The sequence below is a fragment of the Varanus komodoensis genome, unplaced genomic scaffold (assembly GCF_004798865.1).
Source record: "Varanus komodoensis strain SLA01 unplaced genomic scaffold, ASM479886v1 scaffold35, whole genome shotgun sequence".
NCBI classification, from domain to species: Eukaryota; Metazoa; Chordata; class Lepidosauria; order Squamata; family Varanidae; genus Varanus; species Varanus komodoensis.
The window spans coordinates 5,293,683-5,318,991 of record NW_025335856.1 but is presented as its reverse complement, the minus strand read 5'-3'; the positions used below and the strand labels follow the sequence as shown (position 1 = coordinate 5,318,991).

Here is a 25,309-nt window from a genome sequence, read left to right as displayed (position 1 = left end):
ACTGCCGTCTTGCCCAGGAGTAAGCTACTGCTCACCACATGACCAGCCTTCTCTGCTAATCCTGGTTGATGGTAGGGAGGGGCCGCTCCGGGAGTCAGCCATGTGGTTAAAATTGGAGGCGCCGTATTCCTCCCCCCTTCCCTTTCCTCCTTTTTTTTCATACATGCAAAATTACTCTGTGCAGCCATAGATGCGTCTTTCAGCTGCACTGCCTCTGCCTTTCCTCTTCCAGATGCTGTCAGGATCTGAATCGGTGGACAGAGTGAAACAGCTCTTCTGGTGTATGCATGGAAACTGGACAGGGGATGAATAGCAGACGGGAAAAAGAGCAAAGTTGGTTATTTTTCTGGCACATGGATGCAATTACATGGAGCACATTCCAGAGGCGTTACTTCGAATTCTGAGCAGGTCTGTTTGCCATTCCTGAGTGGGGAGAAGTGAAAAAGAGGAAGAAAAGTCTCTTGCACAGAGACGGAATGTCTGTACTTTCCATACTGTTTCTAGGTAAGTTGGAAGTTTTTGTTCTGTTGTTTTAAATTTAATTTCTCAAATACTGGAAGTTATGCAGTAGTAAGTGACAAGGGAGCACTCTCGGAAAAAGAAGCTAGTTTGGATGGAAAGACTGGTATCAAAGTTTGTTGGGCATGCAGATCATCTGTTTTTAATTTCTTGCATTTTTAGTATTTTCTTGGCTATCTTAAGCAAACGAATAATTAAAAACCACTTTTCTTTTCCCCTTGGGATTAAAGACGTTTAAGGCAGAGACTCTGTCCTAAAGGTATAAGATTTTAAAGACACACACAAACAATAATCTCTTCAAGAGTTCAATTTTCTCTTTAAAAAAGCTCAAATGTTGCTTGGAGGCTCTGTTTTTCTCTCCTTCCCTCTCTCTTTTACATTCAAAACAAGCAAAGGTATTTTTATGGAACAAATGCTTAGATTAGTTTGCCTTCGACATATGGAAACAAAGAATCTTTGTTCCAAGGTTGGTGGCCAATCTGCTTAACTTTTGCAGGGGGTAGCTTCCCCCCCCCCCAAGGATTTATTTCTGATATTTTAAAGGAGACCATTGTTTCTGATTCATGGCGTAGACAGCCCAAATTAAAAACAGATGTGCCGAAGTACAACGAGGAGAGAGGTACAGGAGAGATTGATAGAAAGAAGGGAATGTGGGGAGAAGAAAAGATGGAGAAATATTAAAAAGGAAAAAGACAACAAAAGAGAGAACATAAGAGAGGAAGGTTTGGAGGGAGCTGAAGACAAAGCTGTTGGTGAGCAACTGGGAGCAGAAAAGGGAAAGGGTGAGACAGTGGAATAAAAGGTTAATTGATCCATTATAAAGACTCAAATCAGCTTTGCCACGGAATCAACAGCGAGCAGAAGGTAATGACGGCTTCCCAGTGAGTGTACCTGTAAGAACCACGTGCTTGCAAATGTGTTGCTGTCGCATTCACGCTTTCCATTTTTAGGTAGCTAACTTACGCATGTCAAGCACAGTCCAAAGCATCCTGAAGAAGCAGATGTTGCAGTGGAGGATAATTAAGCCTTGACGGGCACTGATGGGACTTCAAAGTCCTTAACTTTGGCTGGGCTGTGGACACATGTGTGAACTGACCTCAACAAGGCCAGAAAGGAGTTGAGGGCACATTCAGGGGACCTTTGTCAAAAGTACACTGCAAATACTTATCATGAGACTTATTTATCCGAGGCAACTACTTATGCTACACAAAGAAATAAAGACTGCCAATCTTTTAGCACACATAACAATACACAAGCTTTCTCCTTCTTTTGTCATCCTCAAAATAAATTAGCAGCACTCTGTCCAGCTTAAAAGAAGTTGACCACAAAATGGAGGAGGTAAAAAGATGGAGGAAATTATTAAGAAAGGCAGACTAGAATAAAAGACTAATGTTGCAACCTCCTCCTCCTCTCTGGAGACGTCACAGTGTGGAGAAAGAGCTTCTCCCTCAATTCTAAATACAACATTGGACTGACAAGCAGGCAGCTCTGTGAAAAAGCCCGAACTGAGGCTTCCCAAGGACTGCCAGGCCTCATCTCTCCACCCCAGAAGGCCCAAACTAGACTCCAAGACAGAAACTCCTCATCTTTGTTGGCAAGCTGAAGGAAGATGAAATCAGAAAGTCCCTGTAGGAGGTAGGGTGGATGGAAGAGTCAGGAATGGCGGAATACAATGAGGAATGATGGAGAGTCAGGGTAGTGTAGCAAAGAGGGTGCTAGACTGGGAATCAGGAGACCTGGGTTCTAGTCCCCGCTCAGTCATGAAGCTCACTGGATGACTTTGGGCTGGTCACAGACTCTTAACCTAACTGACTTCACAGGGTTGTTGTTGTGAAGGTAAGAAGGAGTGAAGGACTAGATAAGCCAGCCTAGGTTCTGCATAAGAGGAGGAAAGGTGGGGTTATAATTGTATTGTAATAATAATAAGGTTTTGATAACTGTTGGTTCTAAGCATATGAAATAGATACGGACTGGATCATCAGTACAACTCACTGGGGAGAAGCAAACATGAAAGACAAATTCAAAACATTGTTCGCACAAGTTATGACGTTCATCAGTCTGAATACAGGCTTCTGTTTTCAAGTTTCGGGTCTCTCAGGCAGCTAAGTGATGTTTCAAAAAGCCTGTGGTGGAAAGGCAGGTGGGAGAAGCATGTCCCTTTGGCACCAAGTCCCATGGCACCAAGTCTCAGATCATGGCTTGGGCAGTAGCCGAAGACTTTGCATCTCCAGGCCTTCTGACTAAATCAGAGGAGGGCTCCCCAGTAGCTTTATCTGGCGTGGCACAAGTGCTTTTGCAAGCACCTGCTACAATCTGAAGACAGAGGTGGTGCATAGTTATGGGGTGCCATTGGGACAGATGGATTTGGAGTACCACTGGGACCCTGGAGATATAAGGATATAAACAGGGCCTTCCTCACCCATCCAAATGGCTAATGGAGATACTCAGTACAAAGGCTACTGCTGGCCAGATGCTGGGCTAAAGATATTTGGTCTGAGCCTACAAGTCTCTTCTTGTAAGGATGCTTATCTTGCATCCGGTGTTCCTCTCAAGTCCTTTCTGCATCCTATGACCATTTGCATCAAAGCTGCCATTCTCCTTTCAAATGCACTCAGGCTATTTGTATCAATCATGTTCACACCATGCAACAACACATACTAGATGAATTAAGCAGCCATAAAAGTGTTGCAATCTTGCAAGACAGACAGAGGCCAGTTCACGAAATCTGAAGCTGAGTTTGCAGAGGAGGAACTGAGATGCAGCCCTTGACCACTTGGTACAATTCAGAACCTCATACTCAGCCAACTCTTCATTTTGAAACATATTCCCTGCTTGTTCACCACTCTCCGTATTAATAGCAGTTTCAGGACTTGCGTGGCCGAAAGGGCACCATCCATTATACCAGGGAGCAGCCAGAGGCTGGCAGGAACTCATAGGCTTACAGAGGTAGAAGCACCACAATGACGACGGAGCATGTAATATGGCCACAGCATATCAGACTAGTGTGAGTCACAGCAAGGCGGAAGACCGAGTAGGAGGCGAGATGGCGTACCAAGAAAAGGCGGCCTTCTGTTGTGGCTCCCTCTTTTTGCAACATTAATCCAGCTGTGACGGGAGGAGGGTGGGAATGATGACGAGTTATAGACTCTGTGACTTAAATGTTATTTTGTGGGCAGGACAAATGTGATCAGGGCTCAGTAACAGAAAAATGCAATGCGGTTCCTTTAAATTCACACAAGTACCCCCTGGAGTACTTGTTTTTCCCTGTAAACTCTTACACCTATCAGAGCATAGCCACGCTACTGTGGCATCAATTAGTGCTTGTCTTTCTTCCCATGTATATTTGATGTCACGCTGCTGATTTGCATGACCATGGCGGAAAAGTTCCACTTTTAAGGTACAGTTTTCATGCAAAGTAGCATAATAAAATCAGTTCCAGCACTACGGGCCTGAAGATTCTTCAGCAAAGGGTCTTCACCTGTGCCATTTTCCCCTACCTGAGGAGACGCTGGTTGCAAAATATTCTGTGATGGTGACAGCCGACCTTACGGCCAAAAGGCTCATTCTTTAACAGACATTTCGGCAGCAAGATTCAGTGGGCAGCAAGGTTCTTCTGGCCAGGAGCTGTACCTCCATCCTGAAGGGAAACCCTGAAAGGACTCTCAGGTTGCTGCTTCAGTGATGCTCAGGAGTGCCTGGCACCTTATGGAATCAGTGAGCATTTCAGTGCTGTGAGTTTGGGCAAGGATCAGTCAGGAACAATACAGCATTTAAGCAGCCTCATCCCTGAGCCCAGCTTTCACAAAGCCTCACTGGGCCCCTGGAAGCACGCACGGTGCCAGGACAGGGGCAATTCTGCTCCCGCACACAGGGCAAGGGGGAGAGTCGGAGACAAATGCACCAGAGAGCTAGCAGGGTGCCAATGTCTAGATCAGCCCTACTGAACAGGATTCCTCGGAGCACACCCAAACTCACCCCCTTGGGTCGCTGTCAGGGTCGCCTGACCAAAGGAACTGGTCATTCCTGAGAGCCACAGAATATTTAATGGGACTGGATCAGCTAGTCAATGACCAAATACGGAGGAGCCTTCAAAAAGTTTCCACACTTTTTAAACTCTATTTATTAAGAATTTCAAAACCAAGTTGCATCACTGTTCTACAGAGCCACCTTCCTTTGCAACGCATTTTTCCCAGTGTTGTACTAACTTTTTAATGCCGCCTGCAAAAAAATATATAAAATATATTTATAAAATATAAAAGTGCGGAAACTTTTTGAAGACCCCTCTTGATTGATTGGATGTTATTGGAGGGAGGCAACAGGTTGCCCTCCAACTGTTTCAGGTTCCAGTTCCCACAACCCACCACCAATGGCCATGCTGGCTGGGGCTCATGGGAGCTGTAATCATCTGGAGGGCACCAGGAAGTAAGTTGCACTGCAGTGGGACTTGCTTTAAGGGAAATGTTTTTTTAAGGTCAGACTGCAAGGCAGATTTAGGAGGCTGGAAAAATAACAGGAACTATTTATCACCCTTTAAAAGGAGTCAGACTCTTACAAACACACATTTGTTGGAGAATCCTAGAGTTCATGGAAAAAGTGCATCTCTTATGTTTACAATTTCATTTTGTAAACACTTTATTATGCAATTATTATGTTGTTATTGAAATTATTCATATAACCAGCAATACTAAAGGCTAACTCATGCAACCATCATCATCAATTTAATTGACTTCTAAACTAAATTTTGCAAAGCAGTGTGTAAAGCTGACAGAAGCCAACATTTTCCTCTGATTCCGCTATGTTTTCTCAGTCTTAAGGAACTCTCTGACCCTTATCTAGATGCAAGCACAGAGCTATCCAGAGCTTTACTATCTGAACGCATTTATTTACTTGATAGCCTACCTCTCAATTCACCAGAATTCCCAGAGTGGCTTACACATTAAAACATACCTATATACAATTGAAAGCCATGTATCAGAATAAAAATAAACATGGAGAGTCAGTGAATCTGTTTGGAGAGTGATATTCCAACTTATTCCAGTCAGATTTTTTTCTAGTTGCAGAATTTGGACTTTTAGTGCAGAATTTCATCTTCTTCTAATATTCTATAGATCTGGTAATGTATGGCATAAGTGATAGTTTCCTGCTTTATTTCCTGGCATTTTCTTCTGCGTTCAGTTCTTTACAGTGCTTATGAATTAGTATTTGCTCTATTATAATACGAGGCATTTAATTGCAGTCATTTGACCACAGGGTTGCAGTTGTATTTGATCTTGTAAAACAAAGTTAAGGTCAGTTAAGATGACAGAGCTGTAAGTGTATTGGTCCAGCCCTTATCAACTGTCAAAGTTTCTCATGTGGCCCCATAGGAAAATTAATTGCCCACCCCTGCACCATACACATAATATAGCATTCTGTGCATTAGTTTCCAAAGGCAATACCAAAAAAACTCCAAATCAACCAGAAACCAATCAACAGAAAATGCCAACAAATGAAAAAAATACCAAAATTGGTGCAGCATGGTTCCCAGCTCGCTTCCACTGAGCCGTCTCTCGCACCCGGCCCCTCTGGCAGCATCAGCGCACCCCCTGCAAACATGATGCCAACCAAGGAAGAGGCGGTGGAGCACAGCCAGCCCCCGTGCCAGTCCGCAGTGAGCAGGATGTGGCCACCTCATGGACCAGCAGGAAATATCCTGAGGACCAGTGCAAGTCCACAGACCATTGGTTGAAAGTCACTGGTCTAGATGGATATGGGGTTGGGACATATTCTCTGTAATACAACAAGGCACTCCAGGCTTCCAGCAGGTCCCATGGAGCAATATGGCTTGGGCATCAGTTCACTAAGATTGGGGCAAAGATGGCATGTACATCCCAGGTAAAATGCACACTCTGATTCTGAAATGCACACTCCAAGAGCCAAGCTTATCAGCAGCTCTGTTTATGAAGAGACTCAAATGCTTCTCTCTTCGGGAGATGCAGCATTGCCGTAGAATCTCAGAAGACCTGAAACAAAGGCTGTGTCAACAAGTTTCCAGAGGGCTTCAGCTATTGGATGGTATAGAAATTAATTTAACAGGATGCTTCTTTTTAGTTCCTGTATTTCTCACCTGTATAGATCAATTGAAAGTGCAAAATATGAGAAGATACACTTGATTTCTACATATTCTCTTGCTCTTTTTATCCAGCATGCTCATAAATACCTCTTTCTAGATTAAAATGTGTTCTTGGTGCCATTTAGAAAGCATTCCTAGCCGTCTCCTTACTCTTCTGGCATTTAAACTGGGAATCTCCTTTCCAAGCCTGTGAGTCCCAGGTATGGTTTCCACATGCCTATGACATCCTTAATTCCAACTGGGCCTCCAGATAAAACATCCATTAAGAGAGGAAACCTTGATTGCCTTTCCTGGCTGTTCCTTAGCCTTAGAAGAAACATCAAGAGAAGATGGCAGTCTTCCATTCTCTGCTGATTTATGAGTCACGCACCGACTGCTTTGTAGAGTTCACAGTCCACTGAGGATATTTTTTTTAAGTGCCTTGATGAAATTTTAAAGGCTATGGAAATGTTTAATACAGAGCGGAATTCTCTATCAGGACAAGGATGCAGAGGAACAAACAGCAAAAAAGAATGTATCTGGTACATCAAAGGGAGCCTTGAAAATCAAGCAACAATATACATGGCCAAGCTCGATACCCACCCCACTCTACCCACAATGCAAATTTTTAAAAAAGGCAGGGTTTTCAACCTCAAAGGCAAATCACTTTGTGACTTCATTGTTTAAATTTAGGTTTTGTTTTGTGGGGGGATCGTTAGACTTGAAGCAAAAGCCTCAGAGCCCAGCCACTGTCACTTTGGATTACTTCCAGTGCCAATTCCAATTATTTCCAATCACCATTCCAGAGTCAAGAGGGAAATGGAGCCAGATTCTCCAGCATCAGGCTTTTCTTCTTTTTCTGTTTCCTCTTCTGCTCCCCCACCATCAACAAAAGGGCAATTTATCAAAAGTGCTGCCAAGAGGAAGTTACTGGGAATAGATTCTCTTGCAGGGTGTACCTAGGATAACCAAGAACAAACTCAACCAAAAAGATGAAGCCAGCTACTCATAGTCATATAAAATAAGCACTCAGTGTGAGCAATATTTTAAGGTGGTTGAATTCATTTTGCTTTGGAGAGTTTTGCTTACAAAAGTCTTTTCATCCTTCCTTATGCCTGTAAGTTTTGCTTCACTCATTTGTCATTCTTGATTTTGCTTCACACATTCATTGTTCATTTTTGATTATTTATGCAAGCAGAAGTTCCCTGTGGCACAAAGTATTAGCAGTGGAGTGAAGTTCAATGTAGTTCACCAGAAAGTCAAAATTTGCAGTTAGCTGTAAGTTACAGTCGACTTATATGCCGAAGTGGTCAGTTTCTTGTGCACTGTAAAAGTTCAGACTGAATGAACAGTGAACTTGTCCTTCACACAGCAATCCACATTGTCATGGCTTTCATGTGCGAGAACATGTGTGTTTGGAGGAGTTCACTAAGGCACCCACTGGGTATGTGAGTTATACAGTTGAAAGGGATGGCACAAAACTTCAGCTGAGGTTTTGTGGGAATACTAGAGGTTGGGTTTGCAGTTGGCATCCCTGCAACAATTCTAGCTTCCAAACCCAAATGCTACAATTATAATTCGGTTGCTTGGATATAAGGGATTTAGATTTCCCCTTCTGTGCTCAATGCCATGACAGCAGGGATGCGGCAAGTAATATTTTGTTGCCCCACTGGCCAATTTCTGGTAGACCACCTGGTACCTGCAGGTTACTAGGATTCTTCAAAGAATGAAGTGGACAAACGTTCCACTGATCCAGCAAGCAAAGCAGTTCTTACGTTCTTTGGTGAGAGTTCACATTCGCTGAACCCAGATTCACTGTGCCATCAGTCAGGTGTTTGAACAATTTGAAGGGCAAATGACAATCTTGGAAGGGGGCTGGGGGCTGATTTCCAGAGATGGCTGCAACAGAAGGTGAAGGGGCATGTCAAAGGGATGAAAACAGGGCCTAATTAAAAGGGCTTATTAAGGGATCCTAAATGCCTACTTAGGATTTCTTAAGGCAAGGCATGAATTAAGTCAAGTGATTGACAATGGAAGGACGGAAGGAAGGACCGAAGGAAGGAGGCTGAACTCAGCCACCTCTTCCTAAGAGAAGCAAAATTCCAGCGCAAATGACAGTTTACAAACTGCAGCTTCATCCTTTGCAGACAAGAACTGACTTCGTTAGCTGCACTCTGACGAAGTTAATTTTCCATTACACAACACAAACAATGTAAAATAGCTGGTGCATTGCCTTCATTGTAGTAGGCGTCTGAGCAAAGCCTATAAGTACTTCAGCAACTGCAAACTCCATTAAAAGAAATTCACAGGTTCTGCCTGAATTTTCATTGCACTGATTTTAACCTTTTCATGCATAAAAGAACAATGGCCCAAGCTTATCTCCTGGCACCAGCAGCTGAAAGCAAGCTGAAATCTGCCAGAGAAGCTGTGATAAGAATGAGCTAGTGATGAACTAGGAAACTTGAACTGAATGAACGAAGCCAGAACCTGAACCGTTGTTCACCTCTCTTCCATGACTCTGTGCTCACCCTGTAACAAGCATTACACCCCATGGTGTCCTGCAGAGAGCATTGCACTGGGACGTGGGTGATCTGGACCACTTGACTTGGGCACGAAGCTCAGCAAGTGACATCAGGCCATTCATGGACTCTCAGCTTCGCCTACCTTGCAGGGTTGTTGTGAAGACAGACTGGAGAAGGGGAGGGTCATGTGTACTGCTTTGGGTTCCATGTGAGAGGGAAAACGAGTGGGGAGCATAAATGCAATAAATACACAAACCAGTAAAATGGGGGAGGGGTAATGGTTGAATACTGAAGCCTGATTCTGCACCCTGCTGCAGTTTAACAACCTTCACACAAGACACAAAGAGCTTAAAGGAGGCACAGACGTGCTCTCTTTAGTCCAGCATCTGACAAGTCCTTTAGTATGCCAAAATGAGGCTGCTGCATTTAATAGTGGTTGCCAGGTTAAGTAAAGTTCACTTTTGACTCTTTTGGAATACAGTCTCTGTGCACTCATTCTGCCCTGCTTGCATTTTTCCCTGTGTTTCATAAATCCACAACCATTCAACTCTTTCAACAGTTGTTTTGACCCGTATTTTTAAAAAGGCTCTTTGGGCATCATGGCATCCACTTGCTGTCTGCTGTAAACTCTTGAAGAAGGGCAACGGAACAATGTAGCCCAGCTTGTTTTGCTCTGACTGGGACCGGCAGCATAACTGGGGGTTTGGACAGGAAAAGTTAAGTGGATTCTGAGAAAAGCATTTCTCAACCATCCACTGTGTGAGTTAAGGACTTTGGATAGCAAAATGCACTAGCCAGGCAGAAACATTCCTAGGAGATATTAGAGGCTGGAGTCAGCTTAAAAAGTCGGAGACATGGGTGTAGCTCGATTCACATGTGCCTTGTGGAAGCTGGGCCACGTGTCCATCGAGTGCCTGAGGCATGGAATGCTCACATCATCCCCAAAGGCAATTCCGGAAGCAGCAGAAGGAACATTTTCGTTTATGATGTGTCAGTTCTGAATGTTGTTAATGCAGCATGGAAAGAAGACGAGAGCCCTTTCTCTTAAAAAAGAAAATGCTTATTTTCTTCACTGTAGCTCTTTAGAATGAAAACATGCAGGAAATTCAAATAACTGTCTCACACCCTCTTGGAAAGCCATGAGAACTCCACCCAAATTCATCTCAATTCAATGTCTCATACATCAGCCTGTTTGAACACACATGACAACAGGCAGAAATGGAATCAGCTCCTGCATCCCAGAGCAGGATCCCAGCAGGGACCTGTGCTTCAGAAAAGCTTAAGAGAGTGGCATACCCTGAGCACCGCCTCTTAACAGATATACTATGGCCTCTGCTTTCCCCAGAGAAGAAAACTAATTTTTCCGAGAGCATGGCGTGAAAGCCATTGCAAGGAAGATGCTGCTGAAAATGCTAGTCACTGCAAGAACACAATGATCTGCTATGGGCAACTCTGAAGACTCCAAGGTCACTTGTGTTGAAGCTAATGATCCTGTGATGCGCATTAATGCTCCCACTAATTACTTGGGGTCATTCTCCAATTTTGCCATGCCCTGGGCATGAGAATGCATATCCATTAGCAAGCGAGCCTACCGAGAAGAACAGAACGAACCGGGTGCATCAGGGCCTGGCTTGCAGGTTTTCCGCAGCATATTACTGGGCCTTCTAACCATTTGTGGAGAACAGACTTTTAAGAAGCAAATTCTGTAGTAGTAGGGACTATAATGTTTTCAGAAAGAATGCATGTTGCAAGGCATGTGAGTGAAAATAACATAATCCAAGTACAGCTTTACTCAGAATACACGCGCGCACAATCATTCCCAAACTCACACGTATCACGACCCAGCAAACGGACAACAAGAAAAGAGTGCCCACCCTGCAAGGTCCATTCATGGCTGAATCTCTGTATTGTCATGATGTTGTAGAAAACAAGGCATCGCGTTCCCATTTCAGGCTTGGACAATATGTCAGGAGGCAGAAGCATCTTGCAGACCAAGATGGCCAAAGAGCAGTCATTGTCCCATCTGAGAAATTAATATAATTTAGTCTGTTTGCTGTGAACTTGGAAATTGGGGGTGGGGGCAAGGTGGGCAGTGCCAAAGTGTCCCTGATTATTCTGCAAATTTAGACTTTGCAAGGTTAACCCACTTCTGACTTCAAACTTATTCTTTCTTGCATTCTCCTACCCACACCCACCCCGATATTCACATCCGCAAGAATATTAAAAGCTTTTTTCTCTCTCTCCAACCGAATGAAGTTAACTGAAGCTGCATTAATAGTCTCCTTTCTGTCTCTGGATAAGCCTTCCATGGAAAAGCTGTGATAGGAGACAAATGCAACAGAAAGAGGGTTGATAACATTCATGCATGAGGACGGATTTATTTAAGTGGCCTGTTAAATAAATTACTTGAGATGCCAATATTGCCTGTCTTGTCTAATGGTGAGGCTCTGAGAGATGAAACTGTTCCCATCTTGTCCGTAAAAGGCACAGGAGCTTCTTGAAGAGGAAATATTACAGCAATAACTTCCTTCACTGCACATCCAAGCTAAAACTGTAGACAATCCTTTGGAGGTCTTCACCCCTGAGAACTGGCTATGTTAGACTCCTGTCCATGTTGCCCATGAGATGTACATACTCATTTTATTTTCCCGGCTGCTCAATATTTCTGCAAGAGTTTTGCAGTGTTCCAAACACATGCAAACCCTTTCGAGCAGGAACAAGAGCAGAACAAAAGGAAGGTCTGTAACCGCAGAAAACCATGGGTAGCTTTCTACCACCTTACATTCCCTTGCAAATCTCACCACTGGCTGCTTCCACAGCACCTGGAAACATAGGGTTAACTTAGGGGAACAGAGCATGCTGCGAATGGCACATAGTGCGATGCCTTCCAACATTTCTCCACCACGACTGGCTGACTGAGAGCACCTCACTCTGTTCAGTGCTCCAACTAGGAGGGGACGAGAAGGGGAGGCTAAGTGGCAGCCTAAGTGAAATAGGGTGTATTTCCAGCACCATTTTCAGCCTCAGCAAATCTTCCTGCTTGAGGCCAGAATATTTCCAGACTGCAGATGCGTCGTGTCACTTGGAAGCAAAAAAACCCCTGCCCTCATGTGGGACAGCCTGCATGCAATAATTCTGTGCTCGCAACATCCTGATGTAGGAATCTCCAATACTGCAGTTGCTGGGGCAACGTTGGAAGAAAAGATGGATGCCTTCCGCAGTAGAAGGCCTTGTTCTGTTTAAGGGTAACCTCATATATAGAGGAAACAGGAAACAGTATAGTTATAAAACATAATTGTCTGATAAGTGATAGGAAGCCCCAGGGAAAGTGCTAAACTGAAATGGAAAGGTTTTATGGTTAGGTGAAAAAGTGTTTTTCCTTCTGAAATGAGAAGGAAACATTTGGATTGCTAGAATGTACAGGAGGCTAAAGAACTGTGCTCATTCACTTGCTATTCAGTGTTAGCATCGATGTGTGGTACAAAAAGCCAAAATTAATGATTATGATTACCTGTTGAAAGTTTATTTTGCAGAATGTGTGTTTGCTAATGCAAATGAGTCCAAAGGTTTATCCTGCTGCACTCAGCCCTGTGACTCCCGCATGCTCAGGAATGTAACGGAATGTGTGATTTCCTTCCCCCTCGCCACCAATGCCATCAGTTGCTTTCACCTTCCGCTAGCCAAATCTTGCTTTTAATGGCACGTGGCAGGGTGCTGCTGAAGCTCACACTAAGGCTGGTAGATTCCATTATATCATAATATGTCCCAATTCTGGATGTCTCTCTCAGGAACGTCAGTGTTCTCACTATGCAAACTGAGAATAATTACAAATTTATAGCTGTGTTATGCACCTGCACTGGGTGCCTGATTAAACATTTGCACGCTACCGTTTCTGTCCGTGTCCTGGTCTGGAGCCCACTAGTAACACAGCACAGCTTCAAAGAGTTTTAAATACTTTCCCTTTGTTTTCCATCTTCTTTGTACCTTTATCAATACTTAGAGGGCTCATGTTAGGACAGGAAATCCGACTGGAAAGGAATATTCTGCCTAATTTTTTTATATAATATACCACCTGGAAAGTCTACACGTCGATTATGCCACTCCATAATCTCTGGAGATCAAGTAGGGCAAAAGTAATATAATTGTGCAATATATCAAGATTACACTTCCTGGGACTAACAAGGGATACTCATTTACATTTGCAGCTGAATTATCTCCTCAAATTAACACATTTTAAGCATGTGGGCTTTGAAGTGGAAAAAAATTACATTTGCACAGCTCAAGCTTCTTCCTGAGGGCGTCTCTCAGGGTCGGTTTCATTTGCCAGAAGTTCCTAAACCTTTCCCAGTTATAATTATACGGTATTAAAAAGTAACCACAAGAAATTACACTAACATGCACTGCATGAGGGCGGGTGGGAGAGAGAGACTACAGTATAATTTTGAATAGCTGTAGGTGGAGACTTGGCAATTTGCTGTAAGATTCCCCCGACTGAGAAAAACACCCTTGTAAGCCCTTTTCCCAAATGTTCTTATAAAAAGAAAAATCCATAGCAGCAAATGTTGCTTTCAGATATTCTGATCCGCAAAGAAGAAAGAAATATGCATATGGATTATTTAGCTGACGTCTTTCAATCCATGGTTGGAACTCTGCTCCATAATGGGGAAAACCGCCCTCAAAGGTAGCCAGAAGTGAGCTGAGCCCTTACAGGGCATGATTCTATATTAGCTGCATATTCTGCATGTTGGAGAGAGAACCCTCCTTGTTGCTTTGATTCACTCCCTGTTTTATGTTTCCGTGTCACCAGTGTCAGGTCCTGTAAGCCTCAACCAAAAGAGGCCATCCTGCCTTGGCAACTCTGGGCGGGAGGAGGGACTGGAAGTGAGGAATCCCTTGGAGCAAAAATGTGGCAAGCACATCATATGTTAAAACAAGGGAGGAAGAGACGGGATGGGTGAAAGGGAACCTGAAGCGGATGCAAAGCTTAAGCATAGCTAATGTGGGCAATGAGCAGAGTTTGGGGACAAGGTCTGGCCAGTGCCATTTTCCCTCTGAGCCTAACCGGTCCCACAGAGTTGTCACACAATGAAAATGGGATGGGAGAAGAACCGTACAAGCTTCAAAATAGGTAGGAATTAAATGCAATAATTCAAGACCAGGCCCAGACTGCAAAAGCTGCAGCAGTCCTACCTGCAAGTCAACCTGAGGATGCTCAGTTTTGCTTTAAGGTGCGGAGCCCATATTTTAAGAGCTGGTGAGACACAAAAGTTTCTGGAGAAATACGGACTCAGTCTTGTGTTTATTTGTAATATGAACTATTGTCAGAGATATGGAGAACAAACAAGCAAAACCCTAGATCCTAGTACAGTAAGCTTATTTCATTACTAGTTTCTGACCAGCTGTATGTTATAACTGCTGTGAACAGCTCTATTGCGTGAGTTACGAGCACTTGCTGTTGGGAATATATGTATTTGTTATGCACTGAGATGCTACATACCAAAAATGTGACCATCATGTTGCTTCTGATCACATTTTTAAATACCTGCAGAGAAGTAACAGGGCATTTATTTAGCGTGCATTAAAATGTTCAGTTAAAAAATAAGGAATGTGTTACTAAATTTAGCTATCATTAAATATAGGAACAACATAAAATTAGCAGTTTTTTCAACCTTTGGAAAAAAAAAGGTTTTCAAAATCTCATTTGAAAGTAGCACTTTTGTTCTTAAGATTTCTTTCTCTCAAAATGATATCCCCACTCCATCTCTAGCCAAATATTTCCATTTGCTTTTCTGTAACCTTATGTAGGGATATTTGTTCTTCCTTCCTTCCTGAAAGGCTGTTTCCAAATCCTCAAGAAACAGAATCCAGATGTTGCAATCTGGGATAAAAATGTTATTTTGAGTTAAACGTCTTCAACTGCAACAGCACTAAAAAAAAGCCACTTTAGAAATATTTGAGAGTTTGCAGATTGAAAGAAACCGAAAGTGTTCTGGCATTATGTCAAGTGTGTGGAGCAATGTAAAGATCTCCAGCACACAGAGGGCAGTTCCAACAAAGCAAGATTTTCAACAGTGCGATCTCTTCTGTCTACAACTTCTTTATAAGACTTTTGCTCCATTAAAAACTTAAGGAAACAATGGACAAAGAAGGACAATTGCTTGTACTTAATATGCATTGTTCTTAGGAAAACAATTTACTCATGCCATAAGCATTTTAATCTGTCAGGACAAATGGGATCCAAATAGCACACTCAAGGCTAACTCGCTTCTATCCTTCCACCCACACGGCTCAACAAGGGACACGGAAAAGAAATGTTGGAAGCACAAGTGTAACCCAGAGAACAGTGAGGGGTTGTGAGGAATCCCTTTTTCTGGGAAATCACAGCTCACTCCATAGAACATTTCACCATGTTCCATATGGAATATTTCATCACTCTATAAAGTTCCACCCAGTCCACTTTGGTAGGAGTAAAACGTTCCTCATGGCAGAAAATCGTCAATGGCAAGGCGAAAGGCCAGATCTAAAATTCTCTGAAGGGGTGTTGTCTTCTCATACTATAAATAGCATGGCTGCCAATCACAAAAAGCACATTTAGCTTTTAAGTGTCTATTTAAGTGTCTATTTTCAACCAATTAATTGATCAGGCACGTTTATAAATGGCCCAAACATCAATAAATCTACTGGAGTTTAATGAAGGGTCGGAGCAGACCATTCTCAAGGTCAGGGCCTCAGATACCAAGAAGGTGAATGAAATGCGGCAAGACTGTGCGTGGGATGGGGTGGGTCTGGGTGGAGCTATGAAGAAGCACGCACGCGTCCACACATGGATGAGTTGTTCTAAGGCCTGAATTAGCCTAAACAGTCAAATTTTAGAGGGCCTTGGGCCTTTCCATTGGTGTGCTAAATTCGGGCTGACAGCACGCAGACCCTGCCCTGTCCAATCTCGTGTGGCTGGCCAGCCAAAGCTTCCGGGCAGGTGCCCAAGGTGAGCTCCTAAAGGCCCATGTTGGGAAACCTGCCTTGGTGTTGATAAACAGGTTTATTACTTGCTGTCCAGAATTGTAACACGGGGATATTTTCCCAGCCACCTTGTCAGAATGTATGACATTCAGATGCATCAGCTGGGAGCTCATCCAATGATCTACCACGGAGCCAGTTCCACCTCCTGCACTTCCGCTCTCAATGCAGACGGCTCGTTACAAGTACCCTTCACCCCTGCAATGCAAGACCTGCTCCATATTTTATCAGCTTTCATTAGAATCCAGATTTACTTGCTCGTTTGCTCAAAACACTCAATTGATGTGTTTTCAAATATGGCCTGTCTGTTGGACTTAGAAGATGTGGGGAGGCCAATGGCTATCTAACACTCCCAGATTTTCAGGAATAGAATGCTTCAACTGTGCCAGCTCTTTTGATGTAGCCAGCTCAATCCCTTTCATTTTGGTCACAGATACCTCTTGCTAAGCCTTTGATCTTTGCTGCTCAAGCTGGGATGTGTTTGCTTTGTACATTCCAGCAGCAGTAGCTGCTGTTCTTTGTTGTTGTTTTTCTTCTGCAATTCATATTCCTAAGGTTTGTTACCTATTTCCCAAGCCTCGGTCCAAACAGAATAGGAGTTAATTCCTGGTTTAATCCACTTGCATAACATAGCTAGCAGTTGTTTGTTTAGATATGTAAAAACGGAGACAGGGAAAGAAATCCACAGTTGAGTCAACAGCGTAATCCTAATGCACCTGCTTAGGTTGCAAAACTCTGAAAAATTACTGTTTTTCTCAGAGAAGTAAAAAAGGAACAAGAAATCTATACGTTATCAGCATTGCTTGTCAGAACTTAACTTAATGAATTTATTTTATTTATTTATTTAAAACATTTCTATGCTGCCCCCATCGCAACAAAGACTCGGGGTGGCTCACAACATAAATAAAAATACAATCAATAATTTAAAAACTTATTTAATACCAATATGTTTCACTCAAAGACTTGTATGCATCAGACCACAACCCTAATATCCTGTCTCCTGGATCCATAGCAGTCCCTGTGCTAATACCACTTTTTATTATACCTGTTTTAAAGACACCTTGCCTTTCTTGCAGAAGTTATTCAAGGTGTCTCACGAGATATGGCCACCAGCTCCCTAAAATACCACAAGGAAAAAACCACAAGAAATAGATGTAAATAGCATGAACCAGTCTTTCTTATGCTGAAAACTACTTGCATGGGTGCTAGACTCAACCAATGCCCCTGTCAGCCTCTAATTGCTGTGAAACACAGAGAAATTATCTAATTAGCATCTAATGTATCACTTGGATTTTAATAAATGATATACATGGCTCAGTATCTCAGACAGTGAGGAAACAAATGCTCTAGACACATGGATGCACGAAGTCACAAAGTGCAACTCAAACCGCATGGGAACCACAAGCTCTCCCTGCTGATGTTTTGTTAATCAAAAGCTTTGCTGCACCATGTTTTCATTCAAGGCAGTGCTGAGCATCTAAGTATGGATACCGTTGCTTTGCCCTCTCCAGTTACCCCCTGCAAAATTCTACAACTTCCAGAAAAAAAAGGTTCCCCAAATCAGCTTCGAACCTGAGACACAAAGGACCGCCTTCTCTTGTATAAGCCTGGACCACACACTGAGGCTGAACAAAGCCCGCCTTTGTCCGCCCAACTTCTGATATGCACTGTGGCAACTCAAGGAAGGGCCTTCTCAGCAACGTGCCTGCGTTTAGGGAGTTATACACTCTTACCTGATTTTAGACCATTTTATACTGCTTACTTGTTATTCCTTAAAATTACATATAGTGGACTGTTTTGATGCTAGCTGCCTTAGGCATCTTTCTAAAGAAAGGTGGGGCATAAAGGTAACATAAAAATAAATCAGTACATAAAATATATGGTACGTCGAACTGTTTATGAAATTATTATTCTCCCACCACTCAGCCCCTCATTTCCACTCAGTCCTGACTGGAAACATAAAAACAAGCTCCTCGGCTACTGGTGTACGGAGCGATGCCCCTCTGGTAAAGGAGCACTTGGCCAGCAAGACCAGTGGCCACGGCGAGCCGCCTCCTCCCTGAATCTGCCAACCCAAAGTTCTGAGTTCATGTGGCTTGTTTCCACTCTGGCTGTGTCCACCCAGCTCTTGGGCGTAGAACGGGTTTCACGGCCTCCCCATGGCTCTCAAATGCAGCAGTCTGTGAACCGGGGAGGCTGCCGAGTGACGTTTTCCCAGAGGTTAGGAACAAGGTCACTGCATTAAAACCCGGGCATAAATTTCTTTCCAGCTTGTTTAAATAACACTGCTGTGTGGAGTTTAGCCTGCGGAGAAGGAATATGAACTGCCGGGGACTGGAGGTTTCTCCAGGCTAGCGTAGCTTGTCAGTTGTATATACACAAGCGATGTCAGAGTGAGAGGCCTTATTCCTCTTGGCAGCTGTATACATTTCACCTGATTACCATTTATAGTAAATGTTTTTTAATGAGGCTGATCTGCCTGGGCCTGCCTGACGCAAAGGCGAGAGGGGAACAGCCCAGGGCTGTGAGGTGCTGGATAGGGACCCCTCTTGAGGAATCCCGTACAGTTTATAGAGGGTGTCTCCTCCTGCAGCACACGGTTCAGAGTAAATCCCAGATGGTGATGGTCCCTGACAGCCACAGCTTAGTTCATGATGTAACTTTCCCCCACCGAGTAGGAGCTGAAAATCAGGACATTCCCTGTCATTGGCAGAGGGAGCCACAGAAGGGCAACCAAGCACAATGTAGGAAGAAGTTTATCAGCTGATGGCTCAGGCACCTCACGGAAACACAGGGATCAGATCCACAGACGAAGAGGAAGGCTTATCTACTTCTGAGGGACAGAATTCAAGCTGAGCACTTCTGTGTCTGATTTTAACGTAGAGGTGAACATGCGCATGCATCTCCCACTGGGATCAGTGTGACCTTGCAGTGCTTGAATCATGATCAGAGGATGGCCTGTCTTCAAGGAGAGACAACAACTGAGCACACAGTTGTTCCCAATGGCCAGTCCTAGAGCAGCAAATAGTTCTGGTTTAGACACAGAAAGCTTTTATATACAGAACAAAACAAAAATGAGAACACGCTGTAGATAGGGCTCATGTCCAGATGTGCAGCAGGACACAGGTTTTTCCTGTACATGTTGCTAGAATAATGGATATGTCCGCTTCTTAAAGAATAGAAAAAAATGCTTCTAGCTCTCATGATAGTGGGGGGGGGGATGTGCTGAAGGTCAAGATTGTCTTTTGATGAAGTTTTAAGAGGCTTGTGTGCTTGAGATTTTCTAAGTTCCTTGAATTGTTTTTCCTCCAGTGGGCCAAGTTCAAAATTGTATTTTCCTGGAAGAGTACAAGAAATACAGCAATTTATGCAGAAGCCAACTCATTTCTAAGACTGACCTAAGTGTTTTTTTACAGATGGAATAAAGGACCTTCCAATTTATGCAGGCTTCCCCTTAAGATTAACTTGAGCCCGGCTGATTTCAATAGCTCAGCTCTAACGATGACAAGGTCTGGATCCAGCCCAGTGTTTTCATTATGTAGTAAACACAGTCAAAAGGACTAAAGCACATTTTCTTCCCTGAAAGATTGTATTGCCTGGTTAGTTTGTTTAGTACTCGTTGCATCTTTAGTTTCCATTTTAAAGACTGTACACATTTCAACGGATTTTGTTGTTTGTTTGCTTTGCAATTTTAGACTCTATTTCAAGTGTTTGATTTTGTACAGCACTTGGATACGTTCTTAGATAGGATGATGATGATGGTGAATTTCATTTCTGTACCATCCCGTAGCTGAAGGTCTCTGGGAATTTTACAGCGTAAGAGATATATAAATTGATTAAATAAAGCATGCATAAGCTTGTTGTATGCATGGCCAATAACCCTTCGGTGTGCATTTCTGTTGCAGGATCTCATTTTTTTTCACAATATTTAAACAACATTGATACTTCTGCAGAGTATATTTAACAACCATTATGAATGGATTAATTGAAGTATCACAACTCTTGCCCTTCCCACAGTTTCACCACATTGCTAAGTTTAAGATTATTTTGAATTCTTTGAGATTATGCTTCGTCATCTACAATTTCAGCCTAGGAGCACTGCCATTGCTCTTCTGTTTTTGTGTCTGGTGCGTGGATGCAAACTTCCCCACTGAACGCTCATTTCTCCCCACCTTGCTCTCTGTATTTTCCCTGAAAATCATAGAAAATATGGTGTAAACCAAGGAGACCCCCTCAGACTGGTTGGAGGACTGCAGCTTTTCACACATAACCTAGCAGTGAACCATAATTTCCTAATAAACAAGCCTAAACCTTTCTCTGAAGCAGACTCACTCATTTAGATTTATCTTGAATTGCCAATGCCCTTTGAAATCCAGCCAGAAAACTGTCAGGCAACTTCATACTTCTCCAGAACCTTCCCCTCACAACAGTATTAAAGTTCTTGAGTGCGAAGTACTACCAACCATCCAACACGGCTGATATTAACAAATGGAAGCCATTGACATTAAAAATAATCGACATTAAGATGGTTATGACATTAACATTAGTCATGTTTCATAGATGCTTCAGATGGAATCTAAAAAGCTGCAGGGTTCAAGCTTCGGCATGTCCTGGCATTCAGTCTCTCTCATATTCTTCTGCCGGTCCTCCACCACCATGACCATGCTGGTCTCCTTGCCCATATCCAATGTCGGATTTTGAGCAGATGTGCATGAACTGATGCTCAGGGAGCCTATTTCAAGATGGAAGTCTTATTTTTGAACCCTAGATCATGTGAGATCATATGAGGAGGCATTACGGGGAATGCTTTCCAGTTTTATTGATTAATGTCTCACTTGCCTTGGCAACACACCCAATCTTCTGGAGAAAAATGCACAAGGGAAGGGTAGGAAAAACAGATTACCTTCTTTATAACAGTTATCCTCACTAGCCTTTTCTTATCAAGTTATAGATTTTGCTAAATAAAGGCAAAGGTGTTGAAGCTACATGTATCTTTCTGTTTTAACCCCACAACATGTGCATTTAACTTATCCACCACTCACAACATAAAAGTACCTTCTATCTTTCATCTCACTGAGCCTTTATACATCTAAAGTCGGGTCTTGCAACATTAGCTGATTGCCACAGTACGGATCTGCAGCTATAAATATGGCTACTTATTTCTAATCAGTATTTACTTACTTACTTACTTATTTATATTAAATGTGCATAAAAGCTGCCTGTTAACATTTTGCTCTCTTGGTGGCCATGACAATAAAAATATCAATAACACTTTAAAAATAATAGAGTTAAACTATATAATAAATAAACGAGATAAAACACGATATACACAAGCAGACAAATACAAATTAGTAAAATCAATGAAATTAAAATTAAAACCAGCACAGTCACCGCGTCGAAAAAGAAGTTTTCATCAGGCACCTAAAACTCAATGAAGTAGTTGCCTGATGAATCTCCAATGGCAAGGTGTTCCACATTTGGGTGCCACCACAGAAAAGGCCCAGCTTCTTGAAACCTCCCCCTTAACCTCCCCAGGGAGAGGAACTTGTAGGAGAGCCTCCACTGATGATCTTAAACAATGGGCAGGAGTGTATGGAGTAAGGCACTCCCTAAGATACTGTGGTCCCAGGCCATTTAGGGATGTATACGTCATACTCAAAACCTTGTGTTCACCCTGGCCAGGAACACACAGCCAGGGCAGTCAACCGAGGACCAGTGCAATGAGTTCATGAGAACTGATATGTGTCCTTCATTTCTTCATTTGCTGGTGCTTGCTCATAGTGTACCCTTTCTACCCAGTTGTCTCCCTCTAGCCTTTTGGTCTCCCAAATCCCCTATCCCAGCATCACCACTAAATTCTCTGTATACCAGAACTGGGCAACTGGTGGCCTTCCAGGTGGTCCTGCTTACAACTCCCATCATACATCGCCATTGCTTAGATGGTATTTGTAGGCCAAACCATCTGCAGGATTACAAATTTCCCACCATCCACTGCAAAGCAGCCATGTTCAGGGGTTTGAAATCCTGAAGAACAAACCAGAGTGAGTTTGTTCAAACTACAGTGAATCCTACATGTCCCCTTCCCCATCTATACAAAGAATGTCTCACTTCCAGAGGAAAGACTCGGGGCTTTTGGCCAAGTTTTCTTACAGTTTTATCTCATCTTTCAACCAAACGGTGCAAGATACCACACATAAGCCAACCCTGACTTGCTCCTGTTTTATCTTGTTTCCCCATTCCCTTCCAGTATGGTATTGGGAAGACTCCTGATCCCAGTGTTGTACCTTTTAACAGCTATATACCAGGAACTCCTACAGCAGACTAGGTTTCCCTGGGACACATCTGCTGAAGCGAAGAATCCCCCTTCCATGCCAGCCAAGTTCTCAGGACAGGAAAGAGAAATGGGCCCTGACTCAGCCCCAGACAGGATGAATCCCATTTGACATGCATTTATCCCCTACAGAGCAAGAGGGTGTTTAGACTGTGCGTGCTCTTGACTCAGCCAACATTTGCTTTATTTTCGGTATAGCAGTGGGTTCTTGTCTCTGTGTTTGGCTCTCTGGGAATCATGTGGATTTGGCTAAGGGAAATGATGCATCTGACAAAAACTCCACAGCCACCTACAAGTTTATGTCTGAGCTGGTTCAATTTCCTAGGAAGTTTAAATACCATACGAAAATAATCGCTAAAAATAAAAGCCATTTCTCCTCCTCTCTGTCCATCAAAGAATGGGTGCCGTTTAAACCAGCAAACCCCGCACAAATGGTCTTTTGTGATCGCCTGTTTTCTTTGACCCACTGGCATCTTTGGAAGGCAGCCTGACCCAACTTTATAATTTTCTTTTGCAAGTAAACAAAAATACAGCCTAAAATAGCGATGGGCCTTTTGCACAGTACCCAGAGCAAATACAAGCCACAGGATGGCAGGCCCAAGGGGACCATGTTGCTCAAGCTGGATCATCTTAAAAAAAAGGGGGGGGGGCTTACAATGCAAGTTTGTACAGGTCAAGCTAAGCTGAAGTTTATTTAACTAGAAGCTGCCTGTGAGCATATACAACTTTAAAAATATCTAAGAACGGTGCTGATGTCACTCTGCACCCTAAGTCTGGTTGCAGTACTTTGAAGGGTGGGGTTTTTTCCAAGAAAACTTGAGAATCAAACTGGATGAGGATGCATGGGTTTGTTTCAGAATGTTTATGTTGCCTTTCAGAACAAGAGCACCTCCCTCAGGGAAGTTCAGGGGCAGTAACATTAAAAACATTGGCCAGGGCGACTTATTTTATACAGTTACATGTATTTTATATTGTTATTTATGTATTTTAATTTATTTATTTGTGAGCCGCCCCGAGGCTTCGGCGAATGGGGCGGCCTAGAAATTTTCTAAATAAATAAATAAAAATGGTAAAACAGAAAACAACACAGAGATTTTAAACCAAAACAGCAGCATGGAACATGCCCAACCCATACGCATGCAAATATTGGAGGCAACCCTCTTACTGTCCAGAGGTTTGCTGAGGGTTTGTCCTTGTTGCCCTTTGCATGACCCAATACCCTAAATTTTTGTAAATTCATTTTTTGGCAGGGGGCAGGTAGGGGGAAGAACACTTGTGAACTCTAACTTGAGCAGTATATCAAACTGTTGTAAGCTCAGTCCAGCTGTTGGTCCTTTAGCACAGGACTGAGTTCACGGATGGTCGACAACTTTTCAGAAGTTCAAGCAAGATGGAAGGTATTAGCACTATTTTTGTTCTGGCTCTGAGCTGCACCAGTGGCGTAAGTCTCTATGACATATTGAAAAGATATAGTGAAATGATGCAAATTTGCAATTTAGGCAAATTTGCAATTTAGACAGACGAGTAAATCCCTAGTGATGGGGGGAGGGTATAAGGAAGAAGAATTGGGGGGATGAACTACAGAAAGCCTGTGAATTGCTTGTTAAAAACAGGCATGTCCTTAGACACCCCCTTCCTATAATGACATCAGCTAGTTGAAGGAAAAAAAGTAATCCAAGCAGTTACAATCCAGGGAAGAAACTTCTTGTTTTCTTCTGCAGAAACAAGCCTCTCTCAGTCAGGCTATTAGGACATTTTTGGGAAACTGTAAAGGGATCCAGACATCCTGGTGGAAAACCTTATCAACAAGGGTAGATTTAGTAAGAAACCATAAACACAGTTCTGTCTATGCAACTAGATCATGTTTTATTGTGTGGTTTCAGGCCATCTCTCCAGAATGTCTACCCATATCAGCAGCCCATTTTTAACCCCAATGGGATTAAAAGATCCCATTTTGGGGACAGAGTGACTGTAGCATTGTGTAGCAGGCATAGCTTGTACTCCCATGGTGTTGCTATGAGAACAAAGGTAACATCTGGAAACCCTCAATTTCCACCATCTCTCTCCACAAGCTAAAAGTTGTGAAATTCTGTAACTTCACAAGGGAACTGTGAACCTTTGCTTCCACAATAGCTGCTAAAAGCACATTACAGTCAAAGCAGGACTGCATGTAAGACCATCCTAGTTGCTTTTTAGCAGTTCAGCATGCACGCATTTTCCAACTGAGAGAGACTTTCCGGGAAAGATTTTATCAGAGTCTTTGAGAAAGGAATGCTGACAGGTCTTGGAGCCCCAACATCAAACCAGGGCTGAGTTCCACAGCTGGACACACGCTGTATTCTGAACCCAGTAGGCTCATTCAGAGAATAAAGGGAGAAAACAGGAATTCTGTGTTATATATTAAACTCTGGGAAATGTTGAGTTCAAGATAAGCAAGACCTAAAGCCCGGTACCTGTGGACTCTGGTAAAAATACCAGACACTGGGATGGAAATACCCAGTAAAAATACCAGACACTGGGGCAGAAGTCCATGGATTTCCCCATTTATAAGCCAGTATTACCAAGACTATTCTGCCGGGGTTATTTGCAGTGGCATATGAGGACAGCATTTCAGATCCTCTGTCAAAACTGTGGCCATGTTTCATCTGTAACTGTTTTGGTACATTATCTGGCTACATGAAGCCCCACCAAGAAACAAAATGTTTTCTTAATAAAAGAAATAGCGAGTGATCAGACTGACAAAGGACCAACTGCATCCCCAGTGTCTCGCTGTTCCTCCCTGATCTTTCCCAGCATCAAAATGCCAATCCAATCTCTTGCTTAAGGCAG

The 25,309-nt window shown here is 43.0% G+C and overlaps 1 protein-coding gene across 1 annotated transcript in view; it reads left to right on the top strand.

Moving 5' to 3' along the window:
* Positions 1–206: 206 nt before the first annotated feature.
* LOC123028123 (CXADR like membrane protein) overlaps positions 207–25,309 on the top strand; it is a 45,925-nt gene continuing 20,822 nt past the window's right edge. Inside the window, exon 1 of the mRNA XM_044439657.1 lies at positions 207–504. Coding sequence (XP_044295592.1) covers positions 477–504 — 28 coding nt within the window. The 5' untranslated portion in view covers positions 207–476. The remainder of the gene's footprint in view (positions 505–25,309) is intronic.